The sequence below is a fragment of the Thunnus thynnus genome, chromosome 1, assembly GCF_963924715.1.
Source record: "Thunnus thynnus chromosome 1, fThuThy2.1, whole genome shotgun sequence".
In the NCBI taxonomy this organism is placed as follows: domain Eukaryota; kingdom Metazoa; phylum Chordata; class Actinopteri; order Scombriformes; family Scombridae; genus Thunnus; species Thunnus thynnus.
In genome coordinates this window covers 38,002,737-38,022,651 of record NC_089517.1, presented here as the reverse complement: position 1 = coordinate 38,022,651, position 19,915 = coordinate 38,002,737, and the positions used below count along the sequence as shown (strand labels likewise).

The window sequence follows — 19,915 nt, the reverse complement described above, 5'->3', positions numbered from 1 at the left end:
GAGGGGGTGAAAAGTTAGCTGGTGACAGCCTGGCTCACTGCAGTTTGTGTGGTGTGTGGAGACATACAGTGATCTTTTCACTCCTCACCTTTAGCTGAAATACCAGAGCTGACACTGAACCTGAGCTGGAGGTGGATCTGTGTGTGCGTGTGCGTGTGTGTGTGTGGGTGTGAGAGAGAGGAAGAAACAGGTCACTCTGAGACCTGAGTCTGAGTCGCCTCTCCAAAAGGAACAAAGTTGCAGAGCTGGAGAACTCTTTCAGACAACAGAAAACCTCACAAAGCTTCATTATATCACAGCCTGACTGATGCATCACAGGCTCATTTTTGCTTATTGCAGATATATCAGTACCACCGTAACTAAGTAACAAGAAATTACAATACAAAAATACCAAAAGATTCACAATATATGAAGTATCAATTAATGCTCATAATGCAGACTTTACCATCATATATTGGTGTCATTTATTTATTTATGTAACTTTCTATACTTTCTATGTTTATAGAGATACTTTTAAAGATTAGACTTAATGGTATATATACATATAAATATATATATGTACATACACACACATATATCAGCCAAAATATTAAGTTATAGTTATTTAAAGCTGCTGTAATCAACATTTTTGCATGGCTGTGTGTAATGTGAGAGAAGTCGCTGAAATTCATTTTTGGAGACAATCTTCCTCCATTATCAGCGAGTGGTCGTGTGTGTGTTCCTCACATTTTACAGCCGGCTGTCTGCTTAATGGAAGTCATGGTTCCTTTCTGTTACTCAGCTTCAGGAATATATCTGTGCTCTAGCTAAGCTAGCTAGCTGTTGAAGTCTCAACTGTGCAGCAGGTTCTTCCCCTGCATTCATGATCAGACTCCAGGTCATAGACGCTGTATACTGTCTTACATCTTCAGCTGCAGCCGTTACTCCAGGCAAAGATGTGGTGAAGAGAACTTGCATTATTCATTAATTAGTATTCTGATTGGCTGGAGGTGAAGGTGGGGGCAATACCTCCAACCAAGTGGAGTATATAATAATGTAAAAGCTACTGTATGTAAATAGCTTCCAGAGCAGCCTGCTGGAGGACAGAGGGGAATCTGGACTGCCCAGACACGCAGCTACACGGAAGCATCACAACTAAACAGGATTAACTGTTATCTTGTCTTAACTGATACCCACAGCTGAAGTTAGCAATTATTTAGTGTTTGGATTGTTTTGAAGTTTGTAGCAAGCTAAATGAGTTAAAAGTGCAGTTGGACACGGCGCTGTTTGATCTTGAGCAGTTTGTTGCCAATAACTCCATTGACCAAATGTAGAGCTTCAACACAAATCACAAACTTCCTTTTTAACCTTCTCTGAGCAATGAATTAAAAAGCTGTAAGCAAACATAAAAATATAGCTGATAAATACAGGCAATATGTATGAAAATCAAACATCCAGTATCCAGTATGGCTGTAATATCAATGACCAGAGGTGATTGTAATAATGGTTGGATCAATGATGCTGTTAGTGTTCTATCAAGCCCTGTTTAGAATGCAATGATTATAGATTTTGATGGTATGATTATAATCTGAGGAAAAATCAGTTTCATCATTATTATGTATTAATTTATTTTACAAAACTACTGATGGATGAAATCACATGAGCCTTTTTAATTAGAGGTTTGATTGTATTTATTCCCACATTTCTTTGTTGGCTTTTGTTTTTAACAGTTGCTCATTATTAATATAAGATTAAGATGAATTTTATTGATCCCCTAGGGGAAAATATTACTGATGTAGGTAATAAACTGAAGTGTTATCATCAACTGTGATCCATGCCTAATTTTTAATAATCTGTTTTAATAATTTTTGTTTGTTTTTGCAGTTTTAGTAAAAATGAAAGAAAGAAATTGAGAACATCTCTTCTGCAGGTGACATTAATCACTGAATTCTAATGAATTAGTTCACCTGGCATATTTACCTGCCATACCAGCGTTTACTCAACACAGATGAGAGGAAGCAACAGGATGTAAATGGTCACACTGAACGTTCATTTATAAACAGTACAATGCTCCTTTTCCTGCTTTGTTGTTGTTGGTTTACACTGGACTAAAAGCTCAACTCTTAACTCACCTCTACTTCATTGATTGTAAGTGACACTTTTATATTTCATTCTCTACCAACTCAATGTTTCATTGAGTAACTTGTTTTTTTAACTGTTATTATAGTGAATTACTCTTAGTTCAGCGTGTATATCTGGATGATGATCTCTGAGGATGTTGCATTCAGTTTGAGGTGTTGGATCCTTCAGCAGCGACTTTTCTTAAGCAACCCCCTGGCCAAATTACTCCCAAACTGATGCTTTAAGGTGTTTTTTTTTTTGTTTCTTTGGTGAATACAATGTTTCAGCCACTGCCAGATCACGTCTCCTTTAGCTAACGTAGCTCCCCTCAAACATAAATAAGGGGAGTCGCTCTCTTAACAGCATGTGTGACTTTGTGTACCTGAACTTGTTGCTGCACCAGGTTCCATCTGCAGTCTGTTTAACACAATTGTTTTGTTTAATATTCCTCACAGTACAACCGTTGTTCATAGAAAAATAACATACCTTAACGTCCCAGTAGTTGAGCCTTTACAGTTACAACACCGTGACATTTTAAAGCACGGTCAATGGTGAAATCAGTTAATCACTGCATCCAAAGCCGTGTAATGGTCTTAAACTACAGCAACTACTGCAGAGAGACAGAAAGAATGAAAAACAATCATCTCACCACAACGACTCTGGCCAAGCTCTCCCTCTTCCACATGTATTTTATTAAACTTTATTTTGCTGCTCTCCAGAGCCTCCCATTCTTACTAACACATTTATGCATTCCTCTGATTTAAACCTTTATCTGCAAGACTGCAATTACAAGCAGCTGCTTACTAGTTGCTCCTCCAGGAGGTATAAATCCATGGCAGCGGAGCAGAAAGCGGTCAGGAGACATTACAGGTTAACAAGTTAATGGCAAAGGTAAAGAACAAAATGAAACTTAATAAAGTCACACATGAACCGCCTCTTGTTCCTGGCCAGGAAGGAAGGAGAAAAGAGGGGGGGGGGGGGGGTGGGGGGGGTGAGAAGGACTCAAATAATAATAAACCACAGAACTCCAATTCACCATAAAGAGTGAAAAGATGACCACATTCCAGCTGTAATAAATCCACTACTGAATAATAAACAAGCTGTGAATAAATAATGACAACGCTGATAACAGCTGGTTGGGCCTACTCAGCAGGCCACATGGTCAAAATTACATTATTCCTGATGGATATCTTAATCGTTTCTCGTCTGAGCTTGGGTTTCCTTTGAACAGAGCTGCCTCTGAGAGTGTGGAGGACCAGGGGGTGGGATGATTGACACTGAAAGCCTGTTCCCAGCTTCGGTGCTGTTGTCGGTGAGGATCTAATGGACTCAAATTTGTCAAAGTTTGCTGAAAAATCAACCGAAGCGCAGGCCCCGGCCTCTGACGGCTCTTAGAGAGGAGTGAAATATCCCTAGCAACAATATTAAGAAACACATTCTGCACATGCAAGTAAGTTGTTCAAGGGGCCCCACTCATGCTGTGCCGTGAACCCGTCCCTGATATACACCCATGATAAGAGCCATCTCAACAGGCTGGGATCACAGACACAGTTTTGTTCTCATTAGCCTTTGCTAACCTGGCACACCAGCAGCTGTGGACTCTACACTTTAGAACTAACCCTGTTAAACACAATCCTCATCTTTCTCTGTCTGTCTGTTTTAGAAGAGTTAGGTTATTCTTTCCTCCTCACTGCATTCACTCTGGGACTGTGAGGACATGGCAAGAGGTTATCATGCATTTGTGACAAGATGTAATGATAACATTGACAGATCTGTGTTAAAAGTTCAAATCCTTCAACTCCCATCCTCCCTTGAGGTAAGCCATTATTAAGTTAAAGGACAATTCATTATCATAATATTAGATGATTTATTACAACGTGGGTTTTATTTTTATAGTTTTGGCCGTCATTTCTAGGTGTTTGGATAACATAAAAGTCATTGCTGAGATCTAGGAACAAAAGAACAAAAGACTACCTGCACACTGCAAAATTGTGCCGAAACTTTCTTTAATTCAACATGGACATGACAACATTTTGACCTCTATGGATCTTCTACAGATCTGGGAATACCGTAACATTGCTACAACATGTCTGACAGAGCAACAAACATGAGCAACCAGACGATCAAACCAACAGTTAAGTCAGATTATCTAAACCCCTTTGCAGATAAAACTGAAAGTCAGTGCACCTGAGACGTCTAATTATTTGTCATTACACAGAAAAACTATATATATGTGTGTGTGTGTAAAATATCATACCCTCTGTTGAAGATACAGCAGTAATGTGATGACTGTAGAGTAGTGTAAGGGATTAAAGATTGAAATTCAGTGATTATATTACAACTACTGATCCCAGGAACACTCAGCTACTTCGACATTCTTTGGGGGGGTTGACCACGAAAACTGAGACTATTATGGCCAATTTTAATATTGATATCTAAGATTTTTTCAAAATCTAACAAAGATATGTCAGCAAATATCACCTTAATATAAACAACTTTTTTATAAGAATGTCTTAAATTGCATTATTAGAGAATTTTGCCCAGTATATTTACTGAGCGGGACATTTTACAGTATAAAAATAAGCTTGTCAGTGCTCTCTGGTGAATGAGCTATGCAACAGCGTGGCTGTTTCAGAATGACCTCAAACTTCTTTGGTATTTTCTGTTCTGCACTTTCTTGTTACTTATCAACTAGGAATGGGTGATATATTGAGTATACTCGATGTATTGAGGCTTGTCCTACGTGGGATGTAGTAAATGACTATATCCCAAACATCAAGTGCAAATAGTCACATATTTTGTAAGGCGCCAGGATGAGACTCACTTTGGCGTTTCGCTTCTCTGGCTCTCTCCCTCTCACAGACACAAAAAGAAAAAATCTCGCATACATACGTCACACACACTCTCCCGCCCATCCAGACCACTGGGTGAGTGTGTGTGACGTATGTATGTGAGATTTTTTCTTTTTGTGTCAAGGTGAGGTGAGGTGTGTGTTTTTGTACCCGTAATTGTTTAACTTTCTGCTAAGAGGTAACAGCTAACAGTTAACAGCTAACAGCTAACAGCTAACTGCTGTTGTTGTCAACGTTCTGTTGACCGGAAGCTTCAAGTTCACAGCAATTACACTTCCACACCAGTGGTTCCACTTTAATTCATTTCATTTTAACAGTACTTTATTTAACTTTATTACAACAGTACATTAAAAAGGTATAATAATGTAATTTTCACTATATATATGTATTCCACATTCCTCTAGACCTATGTTATATATTTTGTTGAGTTGTGTACTTGCATTATCCCAAATGTTTCCAACAATTTTCAAACCCAGAGAAATCTGTAATTTAATCAAAGTAACGGACCATTTCATTTGGTCGCCTGTCAATGGCGTCATACCTCCTCTACCAAAGAGTAAATATGCACAAGATGCACACGGCGGCGTTGTGTTTGTCCGCTACAATGGCGTTTACCAAAGAGTAACTTATACACATACAAGATAATACATAGGCGTTGTGGTTGTTCCACAGAAACTGTTATAAATTGACTTTTATTCAGTTTTAAGCCACATTTTCATGATAAATTTAGGTCACTTTTAACTATATCTTTTAACCGGAAGAAGGATTTTAATATTGGACGTCTGGATCTTACGTTATCAGAGAAATAAACTGGGCAAACGTTAGCAGCAGCTCGGCTAACAGCCCCTCCAGGAAGTCCGGTGGTCACCAAACATCGTCGGAGAAATATTGATTTTTTAAGTGAAACAGCTTTAATTAGTATTTTTAACGATTTTAATCTGCGTGTACGTTTGTTTTTGGAGAGAGGAGGAGACCTCTGCGGATAATTCGGCTCCCGGGAGAAACCAACCGAACGTTATAAGAGAGGTAAACTGAACAAGTGTTAGCAACAGCTCGGCTAACAGCCCGTACCGGACGTCCGGTCGTCGCCGTGCATCATCGGAGGAACACTGATTTTTTAGGTAAAACAGCTTTAATTAGTATTTTGACGACTTTAATCTCCGTGTACGTTTGTTTTTGGAGAGGAAGAGACCTCTGCGGATAATTCGGCTCCCGGGAGAAACCGACCGAACGTTATAAGAGAGGTAAACTGAACAAGTGTTAGCAACAGCTCGGCTAACAGCCCGTACCGGACGTCCGGTCGTCGCCGTGCATCATCGGAGGAACACTGATTTTTTAGGTAAAACAGCTTTAATTAGTATTTTGACGATTTTAATCTCCGTGTACGTTTGTTTTTGGAGAGGAAGAGACCTCTGCGGATAATTCGGCTCCCGGGAGAAACCATCTGGATCTAAAGTTATAAGAGAAATAAACCAAACAAGTGTTAGCAACAGCTCGGCTAACAGCCCGTACTGGACGTCCGGTGGTCGCCGTACATCGTCGGAGAAACACAGATTTTTTAGGTGAAACAGCTTTATTCAGTGTTTTTACCTGTAATCCTCAGGTCTGTTTTTTCTGGAGAGGGGGAGACCTCTGCGGGTAATTCGGCTCCCGGTAAAAACATCCCGAATGATTAACACTGGAGTAATCCTATCCCGGTGAAGCTGGTTATTTAACAATGAAGACAACAACTCCCATGATCCCTTGCTACTTCACACCGTCATCACACTCCGTCTTTTGTTATTGTTTTGATTGAGAGACCTCTAGTGGCTGAAATTACATATTGTGCGTTTAACTTGATTATAACAGTACTTCATTTAACTCTATTATAACAGTAGAGGAGACCAAGGACAGTTGTAACACTTTTTGCAATTTTCCCGATAAATCAAAAACCATGTACACTGGTACAGTCCATTTGCTATATTGTAAACTTCAATGAGTCAGCTAGTGAAACAATGTATTTAAATGATTTTATGAAATATGTACAGGTTGCTAAACTGATTTAAATACAGTCACTCCACTGTTACAACTGTCCCAGTCTACACACATGCCAGGGACAGTTGCAACATGTCTAAAATATATATAATTAATCAATCAAATACTCAGAATGAAAAAGATTATTTAACATTCATGTTATTGTGACTATACATTTATTTTTTTAAATAATGAATACCTTTTTTCACAATACATGACAAAAAAGAGGGGAAGCCATCAAATTAGAATGTAAGAAAATTATTGAATGGGTAGTACACACATCCTCAAAAAAGTTTCAACATGAAATCAAAATGGATGAGTTTGAGGACAACATTCAGTACAGGGTCCCATGGCAAATGCCGTATGATTTGGCCACTGTCCTGACTGATTTGCCCCGTTTTATGGCATCTGAAGCCCTCTCCAACAAAGGAAATAGGACTCTCCTTTCTGTCTTCCTCTTTCTGATATTTAGCATGCTGTAAGCAAACACCTGTTTCCACTGACTATTAGCATGCAACTGATTATCATTAACTTAGCATGTAATTTTATGACATTTTACATTTAATTTTCTATCTATCCATCCAAGCCCATCTACCCATCCATCCATCCAGTTAGTTTATGTAGGCCTTATATAAATGAAACTTGGTTTAGGGACGGTGTAACGGTTTAGGCGGTGTAACGCCTTGTTACAACTGTCCCAGTATCACCAGCCATGCTTTCACCTCATGTGAACTAGCTTGACTGCTAGTTTGACATATGTTAGCCATTTCTATTTTTAGCTTACAAAACAGTGATTCTAATAATACTTGTTTGGATTCCTAGCCAGGGGCTGCAGGTGAAGCTAATGTTGTCTTATCTACATATTGTGTCTTCTTAGCTAGCAAGTCACTACCCTACATGAAGGAATTTCCTGGTTTTGTTACTGTGGCTTCACTGAGGATGGGAATTCTGGAGTTGTGCATGCAGTCACCAGAGCAATACATTTTGCTGTTGACAGCGAATGCCTCCAAACCCCTGGCTTGTTGCTAAACCAATGTCTCGTTTTCTTTTTCTACATTTTTTTTAATGCAGAAGACGTGACATGTTGTTTGAGGCACTTTTGATGAAGCAGGAAAAAACAGAAAGTAATATGACAGCATAAATAATTCATTCAGTTTTTTTTAGAAAATTGCCCAACAAAAACATGATGTGAACATGTCACAGCTTGAAATCTGAAAAGAGCACACCACCAGACTAAGGAAATAGCTTTTCTGGGTCTAGTGGCATACTTTCTCTCTCTCTGCCTTTTTCCTCCTAGTCTCTGGCTGCTCTCTGCAGTTCCTCCACCTCCGTCATCATCTCTACACACAATGGCAATTGCAAACTGCATTCCTCGAAGCCATACCTCATAGCTTGTTGCCATCACAGACAATGCTGTTTTCAGAGGAGGGTGAGAGGAAAAGCTTGGTGATTTCATCCGGTTGTTGTTTGTGAATATGAGGGAAAGAGGAAGCTGCAGTGCTGTTGAGGGAATCAAGGTGGGAATGCTATGCAGGGTCGATGAGACGGGAAAAGGCAGAGCTGGTACTGTCGATGAGCTGTGTGTTTGAACAGATGTCCCTGCACCGAGGCTGGAGGATGACAGGAAGAGGCTGGCACCAGGAAGGCCCGGCCAACAGGAAACAGACAAATAATGTAGCTCTCACTTTGTCACTTTTTTTCTTTTCACTCTCTCCCTTGCTGCTCCCCACCCCTCATTTCTCTGTTCCTTCTGTTCTGTGCACTGCTGCCAATAAACACGCTTTGCCTTCTTTTGACTCATTTCCCCACCATCTTATTTCCAGTTAGAAAACAAAGAGTCTGAAATATCAAAGAGGGGGTATATTAGGTCAAATCCAGGACAAGAAAAAGCTAGAGGGAATCACCTGCGGTCAAAGAAAAACGAGCTCTAAATCTTGCAGCACGTCTAGAAAAACACCCGGACAATAAAAGGCAATCAGGCGTTGATTCTAATCCCACATCTGCTTGTGATAATCCACGCAGCTAGTCAAGCGTGCACCCTAACCCCCGCCCCCCTACCCCCATCTCATCTACACCCAATCACCCCCTCTTTTGTCCACTGTACCCAAAACATTCCTTCACTTCTCAATTTAATGCATGAAGTCAGGCCCATGCATTCAACTTTTCATATAGTGAAGAAGTGTTTCTTATTGTCCACTAACGCAGGCATGGATGGCAAGAGATGACTCTAAATAATGAAACATTGTTAGCTTAATATTGATTCATGACTTCTCTGTTATTATTTTTATTTTATCCTTAATTGTGACAAACCTAATAAGGTCGGTTTCAATATTTTTGTTGAGACCATGATGGACACTGAATGATTACCCCCATCCCTGAGGTATTTTGGTTCAGTTTCAGCTATAAACTTAGCTATGAGCCATCAGTGGCTGGTTAGCAACACAAGAAGAGAACCAGGTTGAGCTCCACCATGCAGCAAGTGCAAGCAACTGTGGGGGTCAAGCTCACCGGGGTTTGGCTTAGTACTACTACTGTACTGAGCCATAATATTCAAAATGACTGTTTTAACATCTTTTCACTTTCTGATACATCTTCACCAACATGCATGTGTTACCATGGTTACCAAATGATCCTGCATAATTATATAGATTATGTTTGAATCACTAAGGCGATCCCTTCGTTTGAGATTCCCATCAGCAGATGGATCAGAAAGTAGTTTTTCTTTTGAATTCATACTAAAGTCTCATATCATATGACTCATATCTACTATCTGTTTCACTGGAAGCACATCACAGTCAGCTTGTTACGGAATGAAACACACCTTTTCAGGCGGTCTCACTCCGGATGTTTGGTCTCACACAAAATTCGAAGGAAAGTATTCGAACCATCCATCTTCTCTTTTGAGGCACAGTTTATACTTTAGGAGAGCGAGGTTGGTGTGACACCACTAATGCAATAGCTTCCTCCATTCTGGACTCTCTAGCTCCCCTCCCTGAAAGGACAGCACTGAAAAGATGCTTTGCTGTTGGTCAGCGGTGCAAATTTGCATGTTAAAGTCCACGCACATGCATGTGGGTTTACTTCGCCATGAAGTACACACATTGAAAAATGACAACCGTGCATTGATTTCCAATTACATTTTACTTAATGCACCTTTAATAGAAAACCAGCATCTGTGAGCCTGATCCATCAATCAAACCTCATTATTCACACCTGGGAACACTGCAGCTGTGAGCTCAGATACAGTCAGCAGTGGGCTTTACGCCGCCATGTGAACATGCACTGTGAAACCTTTTTATGGGACTTTGCAGATTCAAGTGTATCAGGGCTTTTCTCTTCATTCAAAATTAAAATAAGATAAAGAAACAGATGATGCAAGAGCTCCAAAGTAATAATCAGTGGGAGTGGGTACAAACTGTAGCCGGCAAGGGGACACATTAATTAGGATATGTGCTGACACAGTCATCAGGGAGAATTTACTGCATGAAGATTCTCTCTGTGTTGCCTCTTACTGTGAAGTTTTTAAAGCTGGTCTCATATTCAGTAACACGTCAAATTATGTTGACTTCATTATGTCTTATACTGGAAAAATTACACAAACACACACAGACTAATGCACACATATCTGCTTCCACATACAGTGCACAACACATGCCTTTTTTTTCTCAGATGTGCACTGATCCACAGGTGTGTGATAAGGCTTGGCAGGTAGCAGAGAGTGAGGGTGGAGTGAGGTCAGAAGCCCGTGTGTGTGTGTGTGTGTGTGTCTCTAATTGGAGTGCAGGGTGGAAAGCCTCGATGGAAACATCTGTCTATCCTCCTTCACTCCACTGTCTTTTCATGCTGCTAACTTCTATCCCTTCAAATCCCTCTGTAGGGTCGGACATGTACAGCTCATGTCGACACGGATCATTTGAGGGAGGTGGTATGAAGATGGGAAACCTGATGAAGGTTAGAATAGGCAGTTTCTTGTAATACTGTATATGCACACAGACACATTCAGGAGCACACACACATAAATACTAAATGATAAAGCAGAGTTATGTCAAATAAACATTTAGACACATAATAGACAGATGCCTGCACCAACACTGAAAACTGAAACACTCAAACAGCAATTTTTCACTATTTTATGATATTTTAAAGATAAAACGATTCATCGAAAAAGTAATCAGCAGATTCAGTGATACCTGTATATGAACAATGACAAATAGTGCACTTGGGTCAGAAATTGTCTAAAATAAAATTAGAATTTTTAAGATGTCATTGTATCAAACCCTGTTTTTGATACTGATGGTCAATGTTTTTTGCAACCGCAATTCAATAGATAGGTTTCCATCCACCCTTTTTAAAGGCATTTTCAATTTGCACATAAAAAACAGATGAGTGGGAGCGCCCCAGTAGCCAAATGGTTACTGCACATGCCACATATCTGCAAAGTCCCTGATTCAAGTCTGGCAAAGGACGTTTGAGCATGCCATACACATCTCTCTCTTTCATTCAGCATATTTGCCAATAACTTTCCAATAAAGGCAAAAAAAAAGAAGCATAAGTGGAAACCCTGGTAATTTGGAAAAAATCTAAATATCGCAAAAAAACACTTACTCTTGGATGATGTGGAAAAGCAAAATGTGACAAAGTGAAACGAAAACAGATTTATCAAATAAATGATGAAGTACAGGAAGCATGTGACTTAAATGTCCCTGAAGCTTCCACTCCGCTAGGCTGCTTTATCAATACGTGTCTGTATAACTGACACAGAGCTGTTATCAAAACACTTCCGAAAGCAAGAAGCTGTGATGTTGCTGTTCTCTCCGTCACCAGGATTTGTGTCACATTCTCCATCGCTTCAGATTTGACTGATTGTCTACACAAAATGTTAATTGGTGTGTTTCAGACCTAAAGTCTAGTGCAGGCGCATATATTTTAACTTCATGGTTGAAATATTATCTTGAAATGTTCCCATATTTATGACTTTGTCTTTCTAGTATACAGTACATTGCCAATTATTCTCTTCTCTCTTCCTGTCCAAACAATATGTGCATCACTTGAGCATATCATTTAGCTGCAAAACTTTCCAAACTGTCATTTTTCTCATTTTGTGTAGAGTTTTTCATGACCACACCGACACAGGGCCTGAACTGTTCTGTTTTAGTCTGGAAAAAAGGTGAATCTTTACAAACACAATACAGCAATAATAAAGCAGTTATACAATGTAACAGCAGAACTCTCTAATCCTGCTCATTCATATTTTTAATATTCATATTGGATTAGTCACAGATTTGACTTGACCTTGGTTTTACCTAAACATGGCACATTTGAACTGTTTACATAGTGTATATTTATTATTAACAGCCCTTTCCTTTGTATTTCTGTATTGCTGTAACTGCTAATGATAAGGAGCACTATAGGAGCTTAACTGTGCTTTTGTAGGCGAAATTTTGCCTTAATTCAGTGATTTCAAACTTTAAATTTATGTCCTTAATAGTATCAATTCTTTTATTTATTTGCAAAAATCTTCATTTAATGTTTCAAAATAAAAAAGCACAAATTCCATGTGGGTGTGTATCAGTTCTTGAGCTATGAACACACTGTCCAAACGTTCAAACTGAAATTCCCTGTTCACCAGAATAGCAAGCGATCAATAGTGAACACAGCAAGTTTTGAAGTCCCAGCCCCCTGACTAGATGGAACAAATATTCCTGCTTCCCCGAAGAGTTCAAACCCAACAGGGAACAGAGTAACAAAATAAAACCCGGCCCAAAAACATATCAATGTGTTTTTCTCTCTCACTACTCTCGTACACACAGACGTGATCCAAATAAAGATCTCTTTGCTGAGTTGATCATGGAGAACACCAGGTCCACAGCAGCCTGTTGTCAGGGATTAAGTGGCTGCTATATTTGCCAGAGAAAATCCTGCGCTCAGTATTGCTTCATATAAGGAGGTGACATTCACCCCGGCTCATACACATGTACAGAGGCTGCGGCAGGCTCTCCACACAGCCCAGTAGCCCTTCGACCTGTGCAAACAATTTGATTTGGACAGGTCAGACCAAATTAAGCATCAGAGCTGATAGCAGCCGCAGTGAAAAGTCAGAGGCCAGGTGTGCAGTGTGTGAGCCCTGACATTGTTTCTCTAATTGGGTCCATGTTCATTTGATTCACCAGTGAATGTGATGATTCACTGCAACTGTGAGCCAGGTGCTAAAAGCAAAAATCTACACTCAGCCTCCAGTTCAGCATCAGGGAGGTGTTTCTAATATCTTGTAGTCAGTAAATAAGGTAAATGTGGTGTCTGGATCTATCCATCCCTCCATCCGTCCCTGCTTCCATCCATCCATTCATCCATTCATCCATCCATTTGCAGTACCTGTGCAGTGCGAAGCGTGAGAAAGATGAGGACAGCCCTCCACAGGATGAATGACATCATCTTCATCTGGATTATTGCCCAGGTCAGGGTCTCTTTACAGCTGGGTGAGCCCCAACCTGTGTACAGAAAGTGTGCACTTCAAATCAAAATACATCTGCAGCAGCACAGTGGTTCACTGTGACACCACAGTACAGTGAGCAGTAATGAAACACATAGTTAACAAGGCTGGATTAACCCACTAGTTGGCCCCTATTGGCCCTGCACCCCCCTCTGTTTCTGCCACACTCTGTGCACTGTGTTTGTATATGGTAGCAATTAGTTTGCGGTACATTTCATATTATATTAACTATTTATTAAAATGCATCATGTAAGCCTAATATAAAATAAAATAACAAAGTCTTTAAAGGGCCACTCCACCAATTTTACATAAGAAGCTCAGTTTACTCGACATGCAGAGTACAAGTCAGCCTGTGTAAACAGTTATATAATGTCTTCTGTAGCTCCCACAGCTACAGAAGACTGAGGAAAATAACCCTGATGATGTCATAGGGATGTCATGAATGTTATCTTAACATTGGCTTGGAAGCTATAAATTTATAACACAAACTCTGTTACAAACTGGGGTTGTGGAGTTTGAAAGATGTTGGCGTTCACCGGGCACGGAGGGTCTAATGAAAGATGCTAATGCTTTATGAGTTGCATTATGGGAAATGTAGGATCCAGAGCTTGCCCCATACTAAACACTAAAGATGTCAGTCTCTGCCGCATCAATTTTGACCATACCTTTTTAAATATGTCTCACGCAAGTATGCCCAATTTTATGCAATATCACTCCCTGAAACCCTTATAAAACTGGATTTTATCTCAGGGGCCCTCGACAATGTGGGGCCTCAAGATTACATAATAATGCAGGTGTTAGTTTAAGGTCTTTATCATTTCTGTGTATAATGAACTTTAGCAGTGCACACAGTATTAACAAACTCAAACTATGCAATTAATGAAATCACCACAATCTAATTACTGTACCACACAGTGAACCAGGAGCCTTTGAGGGCCCCTGGTGGTCTGGGGCTCTGGGGCGGCTGCCCACTTTGCCTGCTTGGTAATCCTGCCTTACAAGTTATTTACAATTTGTCAGTGAAAAGATAAACATTTTATTGATTTTCTAATATTGTCTTTTTACTTCTGTTGCAAGACAACAGACAAAATATCAACATACATGACTAGATATTCAAAACATGATAATCAGTGAATCATTTATTAATAGGAAAACAAATAGATGTCTACAGCTGTAGATATAAAGATGAGATTGTATACTGACTGTTTGGCTTTTAGACTGTTTTTCAGGCAAAATCAGTTCTTTCAAAACATCAGTTTGGAGCATTTCCGCTTGTGGCATTTTTCATTATATTTGACATTTTATAGATTCAATTATTAATGATTAATTTTTAATAATTAATTTATTCAATAATGAAAATAAATGATAGTTATTGATGAAGTCAATTCTAGCCGCCAAAGTCACACAGCAGCCCCTTGAGAACATTAGAGGAGTAGTGCGTTACAGGGGGGGTCTTGTTGGTGTTGAAAGGGAAATTCACCTGCAGGAACACTGTACAGAGCCACAGCGACGGCACGGGGCTGATTTGGCTTCATGTATTTTTTTTTCTTAGCAGTACCATGACGCGTGTGCACAGATCACAGCAAGTTTGTAAGTTTCTAAACGTAAAGCGAAATCTTCCAGGACTCTAGCTCTGTTCACGGCATCATGCGCATCAGCAGCATCAAGACCTGACAAGAGTGAATTTGGCAAATAACTAACGGCAGCAGCTGCAGGTAAACGGTGCTGCTGCCAGCCTGATGTGTGAGTGTGTGTGTTTGGGGAGATATAAACACCTTACCTTCTGCGCTCCCTATGCGCTCATGTGGAGATGCAACATCAGTTTATTCTCCAAAAACAGTCCGATTGTCCTCAAAGCCCCGATCCCCGCCGTCCACACCGCGAGACAAACACAGAAACGTCCAAAAAGTGAGAAACCGACGAGCTGTCAGAGAGATCAACGCGCCGGTACTTTACGTCTCCAGCTCCGAGCGGCGCACAGACCGTCTGCCAGCCTGACACACAACTTGGGACCACAGTCAAGTTAGACACTGCTATACAACTTCCGCCCATTACTATCAACGTAAAACAGATACAGAAAAACGCGCTGAAATAACTTAAGTACAACTGTTATGTCTGCGTTAGTTAGTGTTTGTCTCAGCATTTATTCGTGTATTATTTTATTTAAATCTCTTTATTGTTTGTATTGTTTTATTATTTATTTGTTAATTTGTGCCCTAGTTAGACTATCCACTTGCTTATTTACTTTAGTAATCCATCAGTCATACTCTAACCAGAGGCTAACACTGGTAAAAGCTCAGTCAACATGTCCATGTGTGTCCCCATATGGGTTAAATGTGGACTACATTGGTACAAAGTGTGTGTGTGTGTGTGTGTGTGTGTGTGTGTGTGTGCAACCCTGTCTCCTAGAAATTACATTCATAGTGTCCTATGTATCATGGGTCCCATGTAGCGAACTCACATTCCCATATAGCTGAAAAGCGAACTATCAGTGTGCGTGGGTAAGTAACAACATAACAATGCTACTAGAATAGAGGGCTACAGGAAAATGGCAAATGCCTAATTGACTGCATGATATCAAATCAGATTTTATGTTATTTTTATGTTTTCTGTCTTACATAATATGTGTTTTAAATCTGTTTAAAAAAAAAAAAAAAAAAAAAAAAAAAAAAAAAAAAAGATTTAAATATAGGTAAGTAGGTTGTGACCTGTTCTTATCAGCCTCTTCATGGGGCCTTTTGGTCAGTATGGGCCCCGCCCTCATATAACTGTTGCACAGATCCTAAAAGGTTAACTGAGGATAAAATGCTGTCAAAAATCCATCAAGCCTCTGCTTATATCAACTTAATTAATCAAAGTGTAATTCATTCAGTGTAATATTATGTTTGGCTATGAGACAGTAAACATACAGCAGGAGGTTTCATTGTGTCATTTTAAATGTCAAACTGTAATTATATGTGTGCTTTATGAGCTTTTCAGCTTTGCAGGAAGAATCATTTTACATTCTAGCAAAGGACTGTAAATTCAAATTAGGCTAACTCTGGAACATACCTTTTAATAAATGTTAATATGTAAAGCATACAACCATTTGTCATCATTGACTAACATTCATGTGGAAACCAATCTCCCTGATTTTTCAATATATTTTTTTTTTGTAGCTCTACTGTGTCTACTGTGTGAATTCCTCACTCACTTTGTGTTGTTCTTTCCGAGGTGATAAGCATATGCTTTAATTGTGAAGGGTACATCAGTGGGTTTCCGGCACTGCCCTGGTTGTCTCTAGCAGCTTGATGCAGCGCTGCGTAGGCGAGCCTGATGACCAACCCCTCTGTCCCATGCAGTGTGGAGGAGCAGAGAGCATATGGAGCAGCAGTCATTTCCATCATATCAATGTAGTTAGTGTGTGTAACATACGTGCTCTCCGGAGATTCTATGTGATGTTCAGTTTATATGTTTACCTCATATGTCTCCTACATACAATTTCCCTGTTATTAAATATTCATAATATTATACTTATACTGTATTTACAGTGGAATATATAGGAACACTGTGATCACACTACTGTCTCAGGGGTCTATGAGAGCCCCAAGCCAGGGCCCCCGAAAGCTTCAGCTGTACTGTGTGATATTTGATTTGTGGTAATGTGCTTAATTGTAACTTTGTTTGGAAATATGGGAATATGGACAACTAAAGCACGGTATCAACTGATGTTACCAGCCTTAAGGTGGGTCCTCCTTAATTAAAACACAGTAAACCATCATATTCCAACAATAATGTACAGTTTGAACAGGGCAACCCAGGAGCCAATCTTTGCCTCACATACCTGTATTTAGGTACAATTTTGGACCAATTTTATGCAACTTTATACTTCTATTTCTCTACATTTCAGTTGAAAATATTGTACTTCTTACTTTCTTTCACATTTATCAAGACGGCTAGTGATAATGTTACAGATGAAGAGTTTACATTATGATCAATGTGATACTAGTTATAAATTATGCTTATAACATTATAGATTATAGAATTGTATAAGAAGTAGTTACAACTCCCACTCAAACAGTTACAACATTAAAAACTCGACTTACTTATCAGAGCATCATTATCCAACTTTATATAACATTGACTATAACCATTGTGCCAACATAATGACTACTTATATTCAATACTTTTAACACATGAATTTTCCTGATAGCTTCTGCACTTTTACTGCAGTAAAAAATTTGACTCAGATCGTTTATTTGTAACAGAGTATTTTACAGTGTAGTATAAATGCTCTGAATACTTCTTCCACCACTTCTATTTCCAGAGCATCATTTTGCTAAAAAATACTAAAAATTGTCACCATCTATATCATCATCTCACCAGCAAACTTTCTATGCAAGCCCATTTTGAAGAAACTTACAAGAGAGGTGTACGTGGATGTTTTAAGATGAAACGCTGACACAGCTGAGGGTTGAAGTCATAGTGAAATGATGTGGTCTGACTGGGTCAGTTTCACATCCAGTAGCCTGGTTTCTGTCAGCGTCCATCATTCACCTGAGTGCAATACACACACTGTGATTATTCCCATAGTTCAGCCAAACAGAGCTCCCTGCCATCAAGCAGGGGGGATCAAAGGGTGTGTGTGTAGGCTTACCTCCCACACACACACACACATATACACACCCCAGCACACACACTACCCCGAGGCTTTTATTATGAGGTGAAGAATAGAAGCTGGCAGTGTATGAAGGGACTGGGTTTGACTTTGACTAATGAGAACATCATAAAGCTTCAGTCAGCCAGCGACCTCAGAGACCTCCGCTGTGCACGACTCAGCTCTGTGGAGACATACTGTACATCTGCAGGGCTGGATGAATGACTGAAGGGGGCTTTTGAACTCATATACGCTGTATTTCAACTGACTGCATTATTATAGAATTACACAGTAGTGTAGAAACGGTATATTTAGTCAGTCAGAAGTTGACAGCAATGCATAGGCAGCCAGACAATATATAATACAGCACATGTATAGCTGATGCCGCTCTGTCTTTCAAAATGAAATTAAATAAATAACATTTTTTTAAAAAGACCACTAGGCTGTGAGATGGAGGTATGGCGCCCTCTTTCATCCGGACATATTCAACAACATTCAGAGAGAAATTCAGTCACATATTCTCTAATGGAAATGATCACCTTTATGTTTACAACCTCTCACATTTAACTATTTTTATTTAAAATGTATGTCACAATATGAGATGTTATATGAGCTGACGAGGATTTTTTATTGAATACATTCGGTTTTTAAAGATAGTATAGCATACTGCCGCATGTGGTCATAGGTATAATAAACACACATTTAAAAACATATATATATGTTTAAAAACTCACGGAAACAAACTTTTCCTTTAAATGAAGTCTTGTGATAAGTGACATCACCTACCGGCTTGTGGCCAGTCATCTCTATCAGCTGATGTCCTGCAGGAATTTCACTTTCAAGTCAAGTTAAACCCAAATTGACGGAAGTTGTACGGTTTTGCTATCAAACTAAAGTAGTCAGAGTGTGCTATTAAGGAAAACGCCTGTTTATTATTACAGTGGTACTTATGTTAGTTTTATAGAATTTATTAATTTTTCCAAATAAATTCAATGATCAATACTAATCTCAGTTCTCACAGGCGGTTGCATCTGTAGCTAAATCAGCTCAAGATGCTGTTGTGAGTTGTGGAATAAGTGCCATCATATTGCTGCTTCTTTTCTATCATTGGCATATGCATGCTCTTGCATATTCAGTAGGCTAACTTTATTTTTAAGTTGCGCCTGTTTGTTTTTTGTTTCTTTGTTGATTTCATTCTATTTATCATCATTGAATTTCTCATTTTTATTGTTTGACCTGTCAGACAATGACAATATTAACTTCATTAAAAAAAAAAAAAAAGTGTGTCCCTTTTGAACCCAGACAGCAGCCTGCAAATACTGATTGTCCAAAAAATGTGGTTATACAGGTTTAGATAGGTATTTATGCTGAATGATATTCCACTTTTATTTACCCAAAATACTGTGCAATGTCACTTAAAAGAATTTGTTTCCCATTGTATTTCATGTGTTGTATGGACAACAGATTTTATGGGTAACAAATCAATATTTTAAGAGTAATCATATACACACCAGAAAAAATGTTTATTATTTTAGGATGGTAGACATACAGCCCATAATGACCGTATGATGTTGCAATATGGATATTTTTACACAAGATATAATGTGGTGCAAATTTCTTCTTGAATATGATATTATTTTTACTTTAGTAGTTTGTATTACATCAGATTAAGAACCTCATTAATAACAATCCATAATGCTGGTGTTTGGATTAGAGGTAGTTTTATGAATAGTCTGTTTACACACCAACACATGTCAATACTTTTATTTTGAAAATCCTACCCGGAAATACATGGTATCATTTGGCTCGCTTGGCGCCGCACTT

General features: G+C 39.1%; 1 protein-coding gene across 4 annotated transcripts in view; it reads right to left on the bottom strand.

Moving 5' to 3' along the window:
* adamtsl3 (ADAMTS-like 3) overlaps positions 1-15,459 on the bottom strand; it is a 301,025-nt gene extending 285,566 nt beyond the window's left edge. For 3 of the 4 annotated variants that reach the window (XM_067597526.1, XM_067597542.1, XM_067597552.1), the window contains exons 1-2: positions 15,236-15,459; positions 13,338-13,453 (exon numbers count right to left, since the gene is read on the bottom strand). In XM_067597526.1, the coding sequence (XP_067453627.1) occupies positions 13,338-13,403 (66 nt within the window). In that variant the 5' untranslated portion in view covers positions 13,404-13,453; positions 15,236-15,459. Of the gene's footprint in view, positions 1-6,542; positions 7,096-13,337; positions 13,454-15,235 lie in introns of those variants that run through there. The other variant, XM_067597534.1, reaches the window with a different exon arrangement.
* Between the last annotated feature and the right edge of the window lie 4,456 nt (positions 15,460-19,915).